General features: G+C 45.8%; 1 protein-coding gene across 3 annotated transcripts in view; it reads right to left on the reverse strand.

The window, feature by feature from the left end:
• Positions 1–14,982, reverse strand: part of LOC127008894 (uncharacterized) — a 28,477-nt gene that overhangs the window by 3,641 nt on the left and 9,854 nt on the right. For 2 of the 3 annotated variants that reach the window (XM_050881370.1, XM_050881368.1), the window contains exons 3-8: positions 9,205–9,315; positions 3,810–4,166; positions 3,363–3,468; positions 1,855–2,067; positions 757–866; positions 185–342 (exon numbers count right to left, since the gene is read on the reverse strand). In XM_050881370.1, coding sequence (XP_050737327.1) covers positions 185–342; positions 757–866; positions 1,855–2,067; positions 3,363–3,468; positions 3,810–4,166; positions 9,205–9,315 — 1,055 coding nt within the window. The remainder of the gene's footprint in view (positions 1–184; positions 343–756; positions 867–1,854; positions 2,068–3,362; positions 3,469–3,809; positions 4,167–9,204; positions 9,316–14,982) is intronic. The other variant, XM_050881371.1, reaches the window with a different exon arrangement.

Here is a 14,982-nt window from a genome sequence, read left to right on the forward strand (position 1 = left end):
TCTACATCTTCTTTTTACGTTGATAACCTAATATTCCCCCATTCTTTCACGTTTCTTAAACCAATTCATACTCCTTCATGCATATTCTCCATTCCATACCCTTCCAGTGTTCTAAAACCACACACTCATACCCTTCGCACCAACAATCATGCTTTCCCTAACTTCCATCCCCGGGCGTACTCACGTTGAGGGCGGGGAAGGGCCGTGCGGGCTGGGGCTGCGTGTCCTGGAGAGTGTTGGCCCTGAAGACTGAGGACCGCTTGAAGCCCGGCACCCTGGCCAGACCGTAGCCAGGTGGGGCACCCGACTTGCGCCACACGCGGTTTGGAGGCATCACGACTGCTAGGGAGGAGTTAGAGGTGGATTAGTTGTTCTGGGAAAGGAGGAGGAGGAGGAGGAGGAGAGGGATAAGAGTGGAGTTTGTGTTGTTTATCGTCCTAGTGTGAGTTAACTAAATTAGTGTTTGTAGTGAAAGTAAGGTCTGAAGAATAAATTAAATAGTATATAGGAAGAGTTAGAGGTGGATTAGTTGTTATCGGAATTGTTTTAGGAGAGGAGTTGTTATTCTTTGCTATCCTAGTGTGCGTTAACTAAAGGGTGTTTGAAGAGAAAGTTAGGTCTATAGATAAAGTTAAAAAGTATCACCACAGAATCGAAAGTAAACAATCATATCGCATCTTAAAAATAGTCGAGCTTGTGTGTGTGTGTGTGTGTGTGTGTGTGTGTGTGTGTGTGTGTGTGTGTGTGTGTTTTTACCTTCGTCAGCAACAGGCCTCTCCGCCCTCAGGCTCTGTCGCAGCAGGTCCTCCGCGCTCTCGCCCCACTCCTCCTCGTAGTCAGGGAAGAGCTTGGGCTGGGGGGCGTACCTAGAGAGAGAGAGAGAGAGAGAGAGAGAGAGAGAGAGAGAGAGAGAGAGAAGAGAAGAGAAGAGAAGAGAAGAGAAGAGAAGAGAAGAGAAGAGAAGGGGAAGGAAAGGGAAGAGAAGAGAAGAGAAGAGAAGAGAAGAGAAGAGAAGAGAAGAGAAGAGAGAAGGGGAAGAGAAGAGAAGAGAAGAGAAGAGAAGAGAAGAGAGAAGGGGAAGGAAAGGGAAGAGAAGAGAAGAGAAGAGAAGAGAAGAGAAGAGAAGAGAGAAGGGGAAGGAAAGGGAAGAGAAGAGAAGAGAAGAGAAGAGAGAAGGGGAAGGAAAGGGAAGAGAGAAGGGAAAGGAAAGGAAAACAGAGAAGAGAAGAGAAGAGAGAGAGAGAGAGAGAGAGAGAGAGAGAGAGAGAGAGAGAGAGAGAGAGAGAGAGAGAGAGAGAGAGAGAGAGAGAGAGAGAGAGAGAGAGAGAGAGAGAACGGGTAAGTGGTTATGGTGATGACAGGAGCGGTAATATATTAGATTCTCACCCACACGCATTCTTGAAGGTATATTTTTAGACTTTACCGCATATAGCAACGTACGTAATTTAATGGCCAGTGCAGGTCCATTAAAGTAATTATGCCGGTGAACTCGTTTATCTTGTATGAGGAAACTAGTTCTCCTCCTTGGACCAATTACTGTGTGTGTGCGTGTGTGTGTGTGTGAGTGAGATAGCGAAACGTGAAAGTTGAATGGAAAATGCCGTAGGTTTTCTCATTAATTTTTCACTATTCAGTTCAGTATTCATTGTTTTTTTATGATTTTTTTTTTGTCCTTCATTTTTTCGTGTTTCTGTCCTTGTTTTTCATTTCCCATATCTTATCTGCCGTTAAAAGGAGTAAATAAAGCAAGAAAGTAAGACTATAAAAAAAACACTACTCCATTTCTCTACTGTAAAAAGAAGGCAGAAAAAAATTGGAGCTACAAAAAAAAAAAAATTAGCTGCTTCGCCATACCTAGCGGGGGCGGGGGCGTAGTGCACGGTGCCATAACCCTCCTGGTGGTGCTGAGGGCGGGAGATAAGCGCCAGCAGCTCCTTCATGTCCACGTTCTTCAGCAGGCGGTCGAGGTCAAGGCCGTTCATGTTGAGGTCTCGGCGGAAACGTCTGAGGTCCCTCTTCTGTCGCTGTGGCCCGCGTCCCAGCAGGTTCCTCACGCCAGCCAGGGTCCTGAAGGGGAGAAAGTTAGTTTGTTAGGGCGGACTCTTTCATTGCTCTTGTGTGTGAGTGTGTTAAACTTTTCTGATTCGAGGCCAAGAGGACGAAGAAGAGGAGGCAAGAGGGGGGAAAGAAGAGGAAAAGAGGAAAGAGTAAGAGGAGGGAAGAGGAAGGACGACGAAGAGGAGACAGGAGGAAAGAGAAGTGAGGAAGAAGGGGAAGAAAGAGGAATGGTGAGTAAAGTGGAGGAAAGAGGAAGAGGAGTAAGAACGAGGAGGAGGAATGAAAACGAGGAAGAGAAGTAAGGAAGGAGAGGAGGAAAGGGAACAAAGAAGAAAGAGAACGAGGAGGAAAGAGAACGAAAAGGAAACATGAAGAGGAAAAAAGAGGAAGAGGAAGGAAAAAAGGATGATGATGAGGAAGAGGAGGAGAGAAGGGAGAAGTGAAAAATAAGAGAAGGATAATTATGGAGAGACAAACGCCATGAGTTGTGTAATTTTTCTTGAGTCTGAGCCAAAAGAGGAAAAAAAGAGGGAAAATGAAGGAGGAAGAAGGCTGAAGAAGAGGAGGAGGAGGAAAAAGAAGGAAAAATGTGCAAAAATAAGAAGTGGATAAATTTTTTAACTTTTCCGACTCGTAACCAAGAGAGAAAAGAAGATAAAAGAGGAAGAAAGAAGAGAGGGAAGAGGCGGAAGCTGAAGAGGAGGAGGAGGAAAAAGAAGGAAAAATAAGAAAAAGGAAGATCAAACATTTTTTAACTTATCCGAACGCGTAACCAAGAGAGAAAAGAAGATAGAAGAGGAAGAAAGAAGAGAGGGAAGAGGAGGAAGGTGAAGAGGAGGAGGAGGAAAAATAAGGAAAAATAAGAAAAAGGAAGATCAAACATTTTTTAACTTATCCGAACCCGTAACCAAGAGAGAAAAGAAGATAGAAGAGGAAGAAAGAAGAGAGGGAAGAGGAGGAAGCTGAGGAGGAGGAAATAAAGGGAAAAAAGGAGAGAAAGAAAAAAGCAATAAAGAGGAACGGAGAAATAGGAGTCTAGCAACTTTTCTGAGTCGAGGCCAAGAGGAAGGAAAAGAGGAGGAGGAGGAGGAGAAGAAGAGGAGGAGGAGGAGGAGGAGGAGGACCATGAGAGAGAAAATGAGAGAAAAAAAAAGTGAATAAGGAGAAACGGGAAAATAAATGACAGGAGACTCGAGGAAATGAAGAGAAAATGGAGTTGTGAGGACGAGGCATCGAAAAATACTATGAGCGATGACGGTGATAAATCGAGAGAGAGAGAGAGAGAGAGAGAGAGAGAGACTTACCCTCCCTTGATTGGGTGGGAGCGAAGTGGAGGGAGGTGGAGGGAGCGGCGGTTGCGGCTGGCGAAGGATGGGAGGGCGCCGCTGATGTGGAGGGGGGCGCTGAGATCTGCCGAGGGAGAGGATAGGGGTGAGGCTTGCTTTCTCTCTCTCTCTCTCTCTCTCTCTCTCTCTCTCTCTCTCTCTCTCTCTTTACAGTTTTAAAATAGCACATCCGACTTAGTTGCTATGACGCCCACCGTATGCAATTCTCTCTCTCTCTCTCTCTCTCTCTCTCTCTCTCTCTCTCTCTCTCTCTCTCTCTCTCTCTCTCTCTCTCTCTCTCTCTCTCTCTTCCCCACCCCCTCCCCCCCATGTCAGGTGTATGAAACAGCTGTCACGAAAGGGAAAGGGGCGTGAACGAGGTGTACGAGGTGACGCAACAGGTGTATCACAGGTGTTTGTACTCACAGGTGCGGTACAAGTCATGGGCGGCGGGTTGACTGTGCCAGAGGTTCGCTTCGTCATCCCACCCCTGGTCCTCTCCTACTCCTGCTGGTATCTCTTGCTGCTGCTGCTGTGCTCTCTTCTCCTCCTCTTCCACTTCCGCCGACTCTCTCTCCTTCCCCGCGCTCTCCTCCTCTTCGTCCTCCTGTTTCTCTCGCTGTTGTTCTTCTTGTGGTGTCTGTTGTTGTTGCTGTTTCTCCTGTTTCTGCTGCTGTTCCTGTTTAAAGCCTTCCACCACTGCCTTAGCTGCCGCCGCTGCCTCTTCTGCTTCTGTCGCCTTCTGCTGTTCGTGTGCGCCTTCCTGCTGTGTGGGTGCCTCTTCTGAAATGGGAGCAGAGAAGGAAAGGTCTAGTGGTTGAGGGACTTGTTATATATGAAGGGATGGGTATAAATGACGTGTAGTCTGAGATAATGGTTCTTCTAAAGGGGAGGGATAGAAAGAAGGGTCTGTAGGCTTTATGGCTGCTCCTCTGAGGGTGAAGGTACTGGAAAGGAAAGGTCTGTTGGTGGGGACAATAACGTAGTGGTTGAGATGCTTGTTTTTTTTTATGAAGGGATGGGTACAAATGACGTGAAGGTTGAGATAATGGTTCTTCTAAAGGGGAGAGATAGAAAGAAGGGTCTGTAGGCTTTATGACTGCTCCTCTGAGGGTGAAGGTACTGGAAAGGAAATATCTGTTGGTGGGGACAATGTTTTCTTTTGAAGGGAAAGGTGCCAAGAAAAGCATGTAGTTTGAGACAATGGATTTCCTTAACTTGGGATTGAAAAAGGATCTGTAGGTTCAAGATGTTTTTTTTTTCTAAAAGTGAATGTATATAGAAGGAAAGATCTGTTGGTCGAAGGATAATGTTTTGCTTCTAAAGGGAAAGGTATAAAAGACATGAAGGTTGCGATAATGGTTCCTCTAAATGGGTGTTAGGAAAAAAAAAATCTGTAGGTTTTAAGACGGATTTTTTGGGGGCGAAAATGTTAAAAAGGAGAGGAGGCAGAAAAGCAGACAGGAAAGGAGGCAGGAAAAGAGAGAAAAGGAGACAGGTAAGCAGACAGAAAAATAGGCGGGAAAAACCAGAAAAGGAGACAGGAAAGGGGGCAGGAAAAGAGAAAAGGAGACAGGGAAAGAGGGAAATGGAGACAGCAAAGCAGACAGGAAAGCAGACAGAAAAATAGGCAGGAAAAAACAGAAAAGGAGACAGGAAAGGGGGCAGGAAAAGAGAAAAGGAGACAGGGAAAGAGAGAAATGGAGACAGTAAAGCAGACAGGAAAAGACAGGAAAAGAAGCAGGAAAAAACAGAAAAGGAGACAGGAAAGGGGGCAGGACAAGAGAAAAGGAGACAGGGAAAGAGAGAAATGGAGACAGCAAAGCAGACAGGAAAAGAAGCAGGAAAAGACAGGAAAAGAAGCAGGAAAGCAGGCAGGAAAGGAGGCAGGGAAGCAGACAGAAAAAGAGGCAGGAAAAGACAGAAAATGAGACAGGGAAGCAGACAGGAAAGCAGACGGGGAAGCAGACAGAAAAAGAGGCAGGAAAAGACAGAAAATGAGACAGGGAAGCAGACAGGAAAGGAGACAATGCCCACCACCCAGCACATGTCACGTTGGTAAATACTGCTGATACACGGTACCGAACCACACAAAGTTGCGTCATAGAGCTTCGTTTCGTCAGGCCGGGGCGGGGCGGGGCGGCGTGTTCTCCCCGGCGCTGGTGGCATAGCAACTTTATTTGACGGCCCGCTCCTGTGAGGTCATTCGCCGCTGGATTTGCCGAGCTTTGTAAACACGGGAATATGAAAAACCCTTTGAAAATATTCGTGCTGGAAGAATCATGCCCCCCAAGTCTTGTCCCATAAATAGATACCGAGGATTCCAGCAAACAGGGTGGAATATAAATAGATTTTGTGTTGGTGTAAATCTATCAGCCGCTCTTCACAGAACGATAGAACAAAAGAGTGATGGCTATTCCACTGACCCAGAATGCCGGCGGCGGGAAGCAAGATGGGGAACCAGGAAGCTGTGCCTTGTTGTATCGAAGCCTTTCCGCCAGTCAGTCTCTAATAATAAGTAAAAGGGTCAAGCTAAATCGGAGAGGGGATGAACGATGACCTTTCCTGCCATTGTTCCTTAGTACAGATACGTCTCTCTGTGTGTGACCTTTTCTGCCATTGTTCCTTTGTACAGATACGTCTCTCTGTGTGTGACCTTTTCTGCCATTGTTCCTTTAGTACAGATACGCCAGTTATATCTCTTAGTAAGCTCTTCTTCCTCTGTGTCTTAATAAGTAGTAGAGTCAAGCTAAGTCGCAGAGGGGAGGAACAGTGACATTTTCTGATATCGCCCATTACTACAGATACGTCAGTCATCTCTTAGTAAGCTTTTCCCCCTGTCAATGTCTAAGAATTAATAGGGTCGTTAAATTGGAAAGGGGATGAACAATGACCTTTTCTAGCATCGTCCATTACTACAGATACGTCAGTCGTCTCTTAGTAAGCTTTTCCTCTTGTCAGTGTCATAAAAAGTATTAGGGTCGTTAAATCAGAAAGGGGATGAACAATGACCTTTTCTAGCATCGTCCATCAGTACAGATACGTCAGTTATATCTCTTAGTAAGCTTTTCTTCCTGTCAGTGTCATAAAAAGTATTAGGGTCGTTAAATCAGAAAGGGGATGAACAATGACCTTTTCTAGCATCGTCCATCAGTACAGATACGTCAGTTATATCTCTTAGTAAGCTTTTCCTCCTGTCAGTGTCATATTAAGTAATAGGGTCGTTAAATCAGAAAGGGGATGAACAATGACCTTTTTTAAAACCGTCCATTAGTAAAAGAACGCAAGTCATGTCTCTGAGGCGGAAAATCTTCAAACGACTCTTTCATTTTACCTCAGTCCTCCGTCCCAGGCTTAAAATTGCGAATAACGACACCATTTTTTATAGTCGAGGAAGCATCTCAAAGAAAAAAAAAATGGTAACAATGAAATAAATAACGCTAAGCACTTCTCCTATAAAAGAAAGTAGAGAAGAATGGAGAGGTCTTTTTATACTCCTTGGTACGAAGCATGCAACAGACCTTCCTGGAAATCATTATAAAGTTATGAGCTAGCAGACTCTATTTACGCACAACACGGAAGTGGATAATAACGTTACGGAACACGCTATTTTTAAGGCTATTATCGACCTTTTTTGTAGCCATTCTTCACTGTTAACAAAATCGTGACGTACTTCTGACGCAGGGGAACGCTGGGGGCAAGGACAACGCGAAGTAGGTCAGAGAGAGAGAGAGAGAGAGAGAGAGAGAGAGAGAGAGAGAGAGAGAGAGAGAGAGAGAGAGAGAGAGACGAGGGGGGCCACACAAGTCTGCAGTGTTACGTAGATTTGCCATTGTATTAAAGTTTCAAGTTCATCCTCATCCTCATTTTACGTCACTGTTCTTCACCGCGCTTTCATTGTAGTCTAGAGCCTCCTTCAGTATCGTTTTAAGCCCCCCACCCCTGCCGCCGCCCCCTCCTCTCAGCACCCCTTCCTTCCCCCATCCTTCAGGGCCCTCAGTCCCCTCCCCACTCTCTGTGTCTATTTCGTCCCCATCCTAAGCCTTCCATCTCACGCTGACAGCCTCATTGCACCATCTCGATCTCTTGCTTAACCCCCGAGGACTCTCTCTGTCTCTTTCTGTCTTTGTCTGTCCATGTCTCTTTCTCCGTCTCTTCTCTTCCCTTACTTTCCCTTCCCTTTCCTTTCCTTTCCTCTCCCTTCCCTCTTTCCCTCTCCCTCTCCTTCTCCCTCTCGTTCCTTTCTTTTCCTTTCCTTTCCTTTCCTTTCCTTTTCTCTCCCATCCCTCTCCTTCTCCCTCTCGTTCCTTTCTTTTCCTTTCCATTCCTTTCCTTTTCTTCCCTCTCTCCTTCTCCCTCCGCTCTCTCTCTCTCCCCCCCTCCCCCCCAGCAATCACAGACTCTCACAACTTCCTGTCCGCCGCCAACAAAAGCCTCACAAACAAAGTCAACGGTTTCCCCGCACTTCCTCAAAGCTCTTTCCTACAGCCTCGCTTTCTGCCGCAATCCCCGCCTCCGCTCCCTGTTCTAAAAGCCTTCCTCCTCTTCCTCGTTCATCTCGGCTTTCCCCCCGCGCCTTTCCACACCCTCCCTGCAGTTCCGCTTCCCTCACACATTCCTACTCTCTCTCTCCCTGCTATCGTCCCTCCATTCCTCCCTGCAGCCTCCCGTAACTCTTCTCAAACTCCATTTCCTATTTTCAGCCTCCCGTCATGTACGTCACAAGGCTTTCTTTTCATCGCCTCGTACTCCCGCCCCTTGCAACACTCGCCCAGGTCTTAAGTCGGAGTTCTCAGACGCTTCAGCCTATCTCATCAACTATGTATTTTCAAAGGCCGAAAAGGAGATCAATAGCGTTATAATGAGTGTTTTTGTAGGTTCACGGCACAGAAGAATGATCAGACTACCAGATGGGTCATAAAACTGCCTCTGGAAATGCTCGAAACTCCTACGAAAGCGTCAAATGTGTGTGTGCTTGGGCTTCGATATTTTAAGGTCGTCTCGTTTCACCTTCTCATCCTTCTCCTTCGTCTTGTGACACTCCCGCCCCGACCGCTCAGTGCTTTAACGCTTGTCTTCTCTTCCCTTCCCTTCCCTTCCTTTCCCTACCTAACCTAACCTAACCTAACTTAACGCTGGTCTTCTGTTCTCTTCTCTTCCCTTCCCGTCCTTTCCCTTTCCTTTCCTACCTAACCTAACCTAACCTAACCTAACTTAACGCTGGTCTTCTCTTCTCTTCTCTTTCCATCTCATCCTTTCCCTTTCCTACCTAACCTAACTTAACGCTGGTCTTCTCTTTTCTTCTCTTCCTTTCCCTTTCCTACCTAACCTAACCTAACCTAACTTAACGCTGGTCTTCTCTTCTCTTCCCTTCCCGTCCTTTCCCTTCCCTTTCCTACCTAACCTAACCTAACCTAACTTAACGCTGGTCTTCTCTTCTCTTCCCTTCCCGTCCTTTCCCTTCCCTTTCCTACCTAACCTAACCTAACCTAACTTAACGCTGGTCTTCTCTTCTCTTCCCTTCCCGTCCTTTCCCTTCTCTTTCCTACCTAACCTAACCTAACCTAACCTCCTTCGTCTTGTTCCGCCCTTAGTGCCTTTACAGCCGGTTTCCCTTCCCTATTTTCGTCCTACCACTCTGTCTTGCAACATTCCCGCCCCGCTCCGCCCGCTCAGTGCCTCAACGGTGGTCTCCTTTCACCTTATCATCCTCCTTCGTCGTCTTGCTCCGCCCTCAGTGCCATTACAGCTGGTTTCCCTTCCCTTTTCTCCTCCTACCACTCCATCTTGCAACATTCACCCCGCCTCCTCAGTGCCTTACCGCTGGTCTCGCTGGACGGGAAGGCTCCGGCCATGGCGTTGTCGTCGAGAAGACTCACGGGCGGGTTTTGTTGGTTGCCAAACTGAATGTCCTCCCCGGAGCGCTTGGTGTCTGGCGGGAAATGGAGGAGAGACACGAGGCGATAAGGGTGCGGAAAGGGAACGCGAGGGACGAAAAATGTGACGGGAGAGAGAGAGGCGGGGAAGGAAGGAAAGAAGGCGAGATAGGAAAAGAGAAGGAAGGAAAGAGGGCGAGATTGGAAAAGAGAAGGAAGGAAAGACGGCGAGATAGGAAAAGAGAAGGAAGGAAAGAGGGCGAGATAGGGAAAGAGAAGGAAGGAAAGAGGGCGAGATAGGAAAAGAGAAGGAAGGAAAGAGGGCGAGATAGGAAAAGAGAAGGAAGGAAAGACGGCGAGATAGGAAAAGAGAAGGAAGGAAAGAGGGCGAGATAGGAAAAGAGAAGGAAGGAAAGAGGGCGAGATAGGAAAAGAGAAGGAAGGAAAGAGGGCGAGATAGGAAAAGAGAAGGAAGGACAGAGGGCGAGATAGGAAAAGAGAAGGAAGGAAAGAAAGAAGGCGAGATAGGAAAAGAGAAGGAATGAAAGAGGGCGAGATAGGAAAAGAGAAGGAAGGAGAGAGGGCGAGATAGGAAAAGAGAAGGAAGGAAAGAGGGCGAGATTGGAAAAGAGAAGGAATGAAAGAGGGCGAGATAGGAAAAGAGAAGGAAGGAAAGAGGGCGAGATAGGAAAAGAGAAGGAAGGAAAGAGGGCGAGATAGGAAAAGAGAAGGAAGGACAGAGGGCGAGATAGGAAAAGAGAAAGAAGGAAAGAGGGCGAGATAGGAAAAGAGAAGGAAGGAAAGAGGGCGAGATAGGAAAAGAGAAGGAAGGAAAGAGGGCGAGATAGGAAAAGAGAAGGAAGGAAAGACGGCGAGATAGGAAAAGAGAAGGAATGAAAGAGGGCGAGATAGGAAAAGAGAAGGAAGGAAAGAGGGCGAGATAGGAAAAGAGAAGGAAGGAAAGAGGGCGAGATAGGAAAAGAGAAGGAAGGAAAGAGGGCGAGATAGGAAAAGAGAAGGAAGGAAAGAGGGCGAGATAGGAAAAGAGAAGGAAGGAAAGAGGGCGAGATAGGGAAAGAGAAGGAAGGAAAGAGGGCGAGATAGGAAAAGAGAAGGAAGGAAAGAGGGCGAGATAGGAAAAGAGAAGGAAGGAAAGAGGGCGAGATAGGAAATGAGAAGGAAGGAAAGAGGGCGAGATAGGAAAAGAGAAGGAAGGAAAGAGGGCGAGATAGGGAAAGAGAAGGAAGGAAAGACGGCGAGATAGGAAAAGAGAAGGAAGGAAAGAGGGCGAGATTGGAAAAGAGAAGGAAGGAAAGAGGGCGAGATAAGAAAAGAGAAGGAAGGAAAGAGGGCGAGATAGGAAAAGAGAAGGAAGGAAAGAGGGCGAGATAGGAAAAGAGAAGGAAGGAAAGAGGGCGAGATAGGAAAAGAGAAGGCACGACAGAAACAGAGAGAGAAAGAGGTCAGTAGAACGCAAAATATGATAAAAGGGGACATGACCGAAGGAGGAAGAAGTTTAAAGGATGAAATAAGAAAAGGAAAAAGAAGGAAAGAAAGAAAGGAAACGAAGAGAAAGAGGGAAGGAATGCTACAGAGAAAGAGAAAAAGGTCAGTAGGATACAAAATAGGATAGAAAGGGAACATGACCGAAGGAGAAAGAAGTTAAAAGGATGAAAGAAGAAAGTGGGAAGGAGAGAAACAGAGAAAGGGAAGGAAAGAAAGGAAGAGAAAGAGGAAAGGAATGCTACGGAGAAAGGGAAAGAGGTCAGGAGGATACAAGATAGGATAAAAGAGGGACGAAGAAGTAAAAATGGATGAAAGGAGAGAATGGGAAGGAGGAAAAAGATTGAAGAGAGAAAGAGGAGGAGGTGGAGGAAGAGGAGGAGGGGTAAGGATGCAAGAGGAAACATAGGAAAGAAAAAATAAAAGGGTTTCATTGTTAGCCCCCCCTCCCTCCCCCCTCCTCCTCCCCCCCCAAAAAAAAAAAAGATGGAGATTAGAACGAAGTGCAAAGAAGAAAGGAAGTAAGAAAAGACGTTAAGTAGTTGGGCGAAGGAGGGAGAGAAGGGCAAAAGAGAGAGATTAGAGAGAGATTAGAGAGAGAGAGAGAGAGAGAGAGAGAGAGAGAGAGAGAGAGAGAGAGAGAGAGAGAGAGAGAGAGAGAGAGAGAGAGAGAGGAAGAGCAAAGATATAAAGTTGACAGAGACGAAGATGGGGTGCAGAGAGAGAGAGAGAGAGAGAGAGAGAGAGAGAGAGAGAGAGAGAGAGAGAGAGAGATGGGGAGGGGGTAAGAGAGGAAAGGAAGGACAATAAAGAAGGAAAATGGAGGAAGGAGGTTAATGGGGTGACTTGGCTTTGTGCCGCCTAATTAGTCAACATCTCGGGTATGATACAGGGAGAAAACACGTATGCGGGGACAGACAGGTTGACAGACAGATAGACAAAGAGAAAGACATAGACAGACAGACAGGGAACGCGGGAGGTATGATACAGGGAGAAAACACGTAACTTAATGCGGGAACAGACAGGCAGACAGACAGATAGACAAAGAGAAAGACATAGACAGACAGACAGGGAACGCGGGAGGTATGATACAGGGAGAAAACACGTAACTTAATGCGGGAACAGACAGGTAGACAGACAGATAGACAAAGAGAAAGACATAGACAGACAGACAGACAGAGATAGAGTATGATATACGTAAAAAAAAACATAGGGAAAGGAAACTCGGTGCAGGGACAGACAGACAGATAGATAAACAGACACACAGACAGACATAAACAAACGAAGAGAGCTTAACAGAGACAGACCGACAGGCAAATAGAGAAACAAACAGACAGACAGATAACCAGAAATTAAGAGGGCGAAGGATGCAATAGGATACGAGAAAGACAGACAGAATGACACAGACAGAAAGAAAGAAAGACAGTAAGAGAGAGACAGAAAAACAGCGCAATGGTAAACAAAACAGACAGACAGACAGACAAAGAGAGACATACATAAAGAGACAGACAGATTTTTTTTTTTTTTTTTACAAAGAGAGAGAGACAGTTCAAAAAATATAAATAGCCTACTCGTTGCTCTAAAAAGGAATCAAAAAGGTGGCCGAAAGATAGGTCAGGTTCAGGGAGGAGAGGTTTGATGATACCTCTCTGAAAGAGAAAGTCGTAGGCAGGGAAGGAGCAGATGAAGAGTGAAGGAAGAGTTTTCCAGAGTGGAGTGAAGTGAGAAAGATGCTGGTTAACCCTTGCATAAGGATGGAGACAGTATAGGGATGAGAGAGCAGGAAATCCAGGTGCAGCGGGGAGTGCAGAGGGGAGGCAGGGGATTTCCAGTTAAGAAGTTCAGAGAGCGATCAAGAAATCTCGGAAATGAAGATAGAAGCAGAGGCAGAAGCATTGCGGCGGGAGGAGAAGACTAGAGACTATCAGTATGAGAGGATATGGGACGAAGCCTTAGCCTCCAGGGAGCCCGAGCAGACGCTGTGTGGTAGACCCCCCACAGGAGATGCATACACTCAACGAGGGTACAGGCCAGGATTAAGCGGACAGACACTGTAGTGGAAGGAGAAAGAACTGGCGGAGAACCTGAGAACGCCCAAGCTGAGGAAGCTTCGATTAGTAAAGAGTTTCAATTAGCCAGAGATGGTTGAGTAGTGAGGAGGATGTTTGATGTTAGGTAGGTGAAAGCTGGGTGTAGTGATGAGAAGAGTCGATGAATGTTTTGTCAGGAAGATTGAGGAGTTGTGAGAAGATGGTTTTGGGGCGTTGAAGAGGCGTTAGGAAAAGGTCCCCAATCGCTGCCCCCCATAAGGTCCTTTAAGGTCTGATTCTGCAGCCTGTAGCTCATCAACAAGTTCCTGAAGGTACAGTTGTGATTAAAAGAGCTGGTGGGAGCAGAGTGGTTGAATCGGCGGAGGAATGGATAGGAATGTTCGTTTGAAAAAGACCATCATCAATGAAGGACAGAAAAATCTGAGATAGGACAGAACCCTGTGGGACAGAGACAGAAAAGAACAGGGAAGAACTTATTTAGAGGAAGGGCAGACAGAGAAGAAGGTACGGCAGAAATGGAGAAGTCAGAAAGGGAAGAAGAATAGAAAAAGAGTTGAGAAGGATAGAAACCGTAGGAGGTTTTGAAAGGGAAAGGCAGATTGGTATGTCAGCATAGCTAAGTTCAAGATATGTCCAGCATGACCAAGAAACCTAGTTATTAAAGAAGAGGGGAGGATCCTGATAAGTCAGACCATGATCCGCTGGCGATCAGATGGTGAGGTCAGAAGTGGAAGGTGCTTAGAAAAAGAGGTTAGGAAATTCAAAGCTTTGAATGAACAAGAGAAGTGAGACAATGGGACGGTAGTTTGATTAGAGGCAAAAGTTGAAGGGAAGTACAGGCTGTAAGGGCATACTTCCAGCAGAAGGAAGGTAGATGTTGTTTGAGCAGGATGAAAAAGAGAGTTTGACAGTTTAGGGGTGCAGAGTGGGAACAGTAAGGGGACAATAGCAAGCACTCCACGGATAAGCCTTCTTAGGATTATTAGGGGCCAGAGGGCATAGCTTACATCATTTGAGGATCTTTATAACAGGGCATAGGTCAGAGGGGATGAGTAGGAGGAATAGGAGGAGAATCAAGAAAAGTCCAGAGAAGAGTTTCTTGTTGAGAGAGAGATCAGCCTTAGAGATAGATGAGACAGTGGGAGGGTCAGGACTGAGGTGGAGGGGTGGAGGAAGAAGTGAGTTGGAGGAGAGGAGTGAGGGAGGCTAAGTCTGAAGTCAGAGTTAGAGAAGAAGCAAGGTTTGACATTTCTGATAATGAGAAAATGGATGGTTGGTCGGAGAATAGATTTGGAACGATTCAGGCAGTTGGAAGATTAAGATTTAGCATTGATTTGAGGCTCTAGTACCTTTTAGCAGCTCCTCTCTATACAGGCTCTTTTACCCTTTGAAAACAAATTAAACCAAGACTTTGGCGAGACAATCAGTGAAACAAGAGATGTATGCACTCCATTCAGAGACAATCACTCATGTGTGAAATGATGACAGAGGGTTGGATATAGAACAAATGAATAGATAGACAGAGAGCAAAACAGACAGGAAAAGACAGCAAAACAAACAGTTACTTATATACACATCTACAAGGAAACAGCCAAGCAAAGATAGACGATTTCTCATACACAGACAAAGAAAGAGACAAACATATAGACAGACAGAGGAAGACAGACAGAGACAGACATACAAAAAGACAGCAAACACGGAGACAGACAGTTACTCATATACAGACGAAGAAAAAGAAAGACAAACAAAGAGAGAAAAGGAGATAACCACATACAGAGAGTGACAAAGGCGTAGATATTCTTAAATACAGACGAAGAGAAACAGACAGACGGACACAGACAGACAGACAGACAGACAGACAGACAGGGACGCATACGGATAGCCAGTTCGATCAATGGGATATGTTTTCGCCCTTCAAGACCTGTCAATACATCAAAGAGAAACGGACAGGTAAAATAAATGTAAAAAAAAATATGTTTGCACACACACCTAACGAGAGAGGGGATGAAAACGATGCATTTGATCATGTTTTTAATTAAGGAAGACTTTGGATATACTAGTTTTTTTTTAATGAGAATATTTAAACAAGACTTAACATATACGGGAAAGAACAGAAGGAATATATTAGTGTTTTTAAGGATAACACTTGAGGAAAAACATACTATACAT

This window comes from Eriocheir sinensis, chromosome 39, assembly GCF_024679095.1.
Source record: "Eriocheir sinensis breed Jianghai 21 chromosome 39, ASM2467909v1, whole genome shotgun sequence".
In the NCBI taxonomy this organism is placed as follows: Eukaryota; Metazoa; Arthropoda; class Malacostraca; order Decapoda; family Varunidae; genus Eriocheir; species Eriocheir sinensis.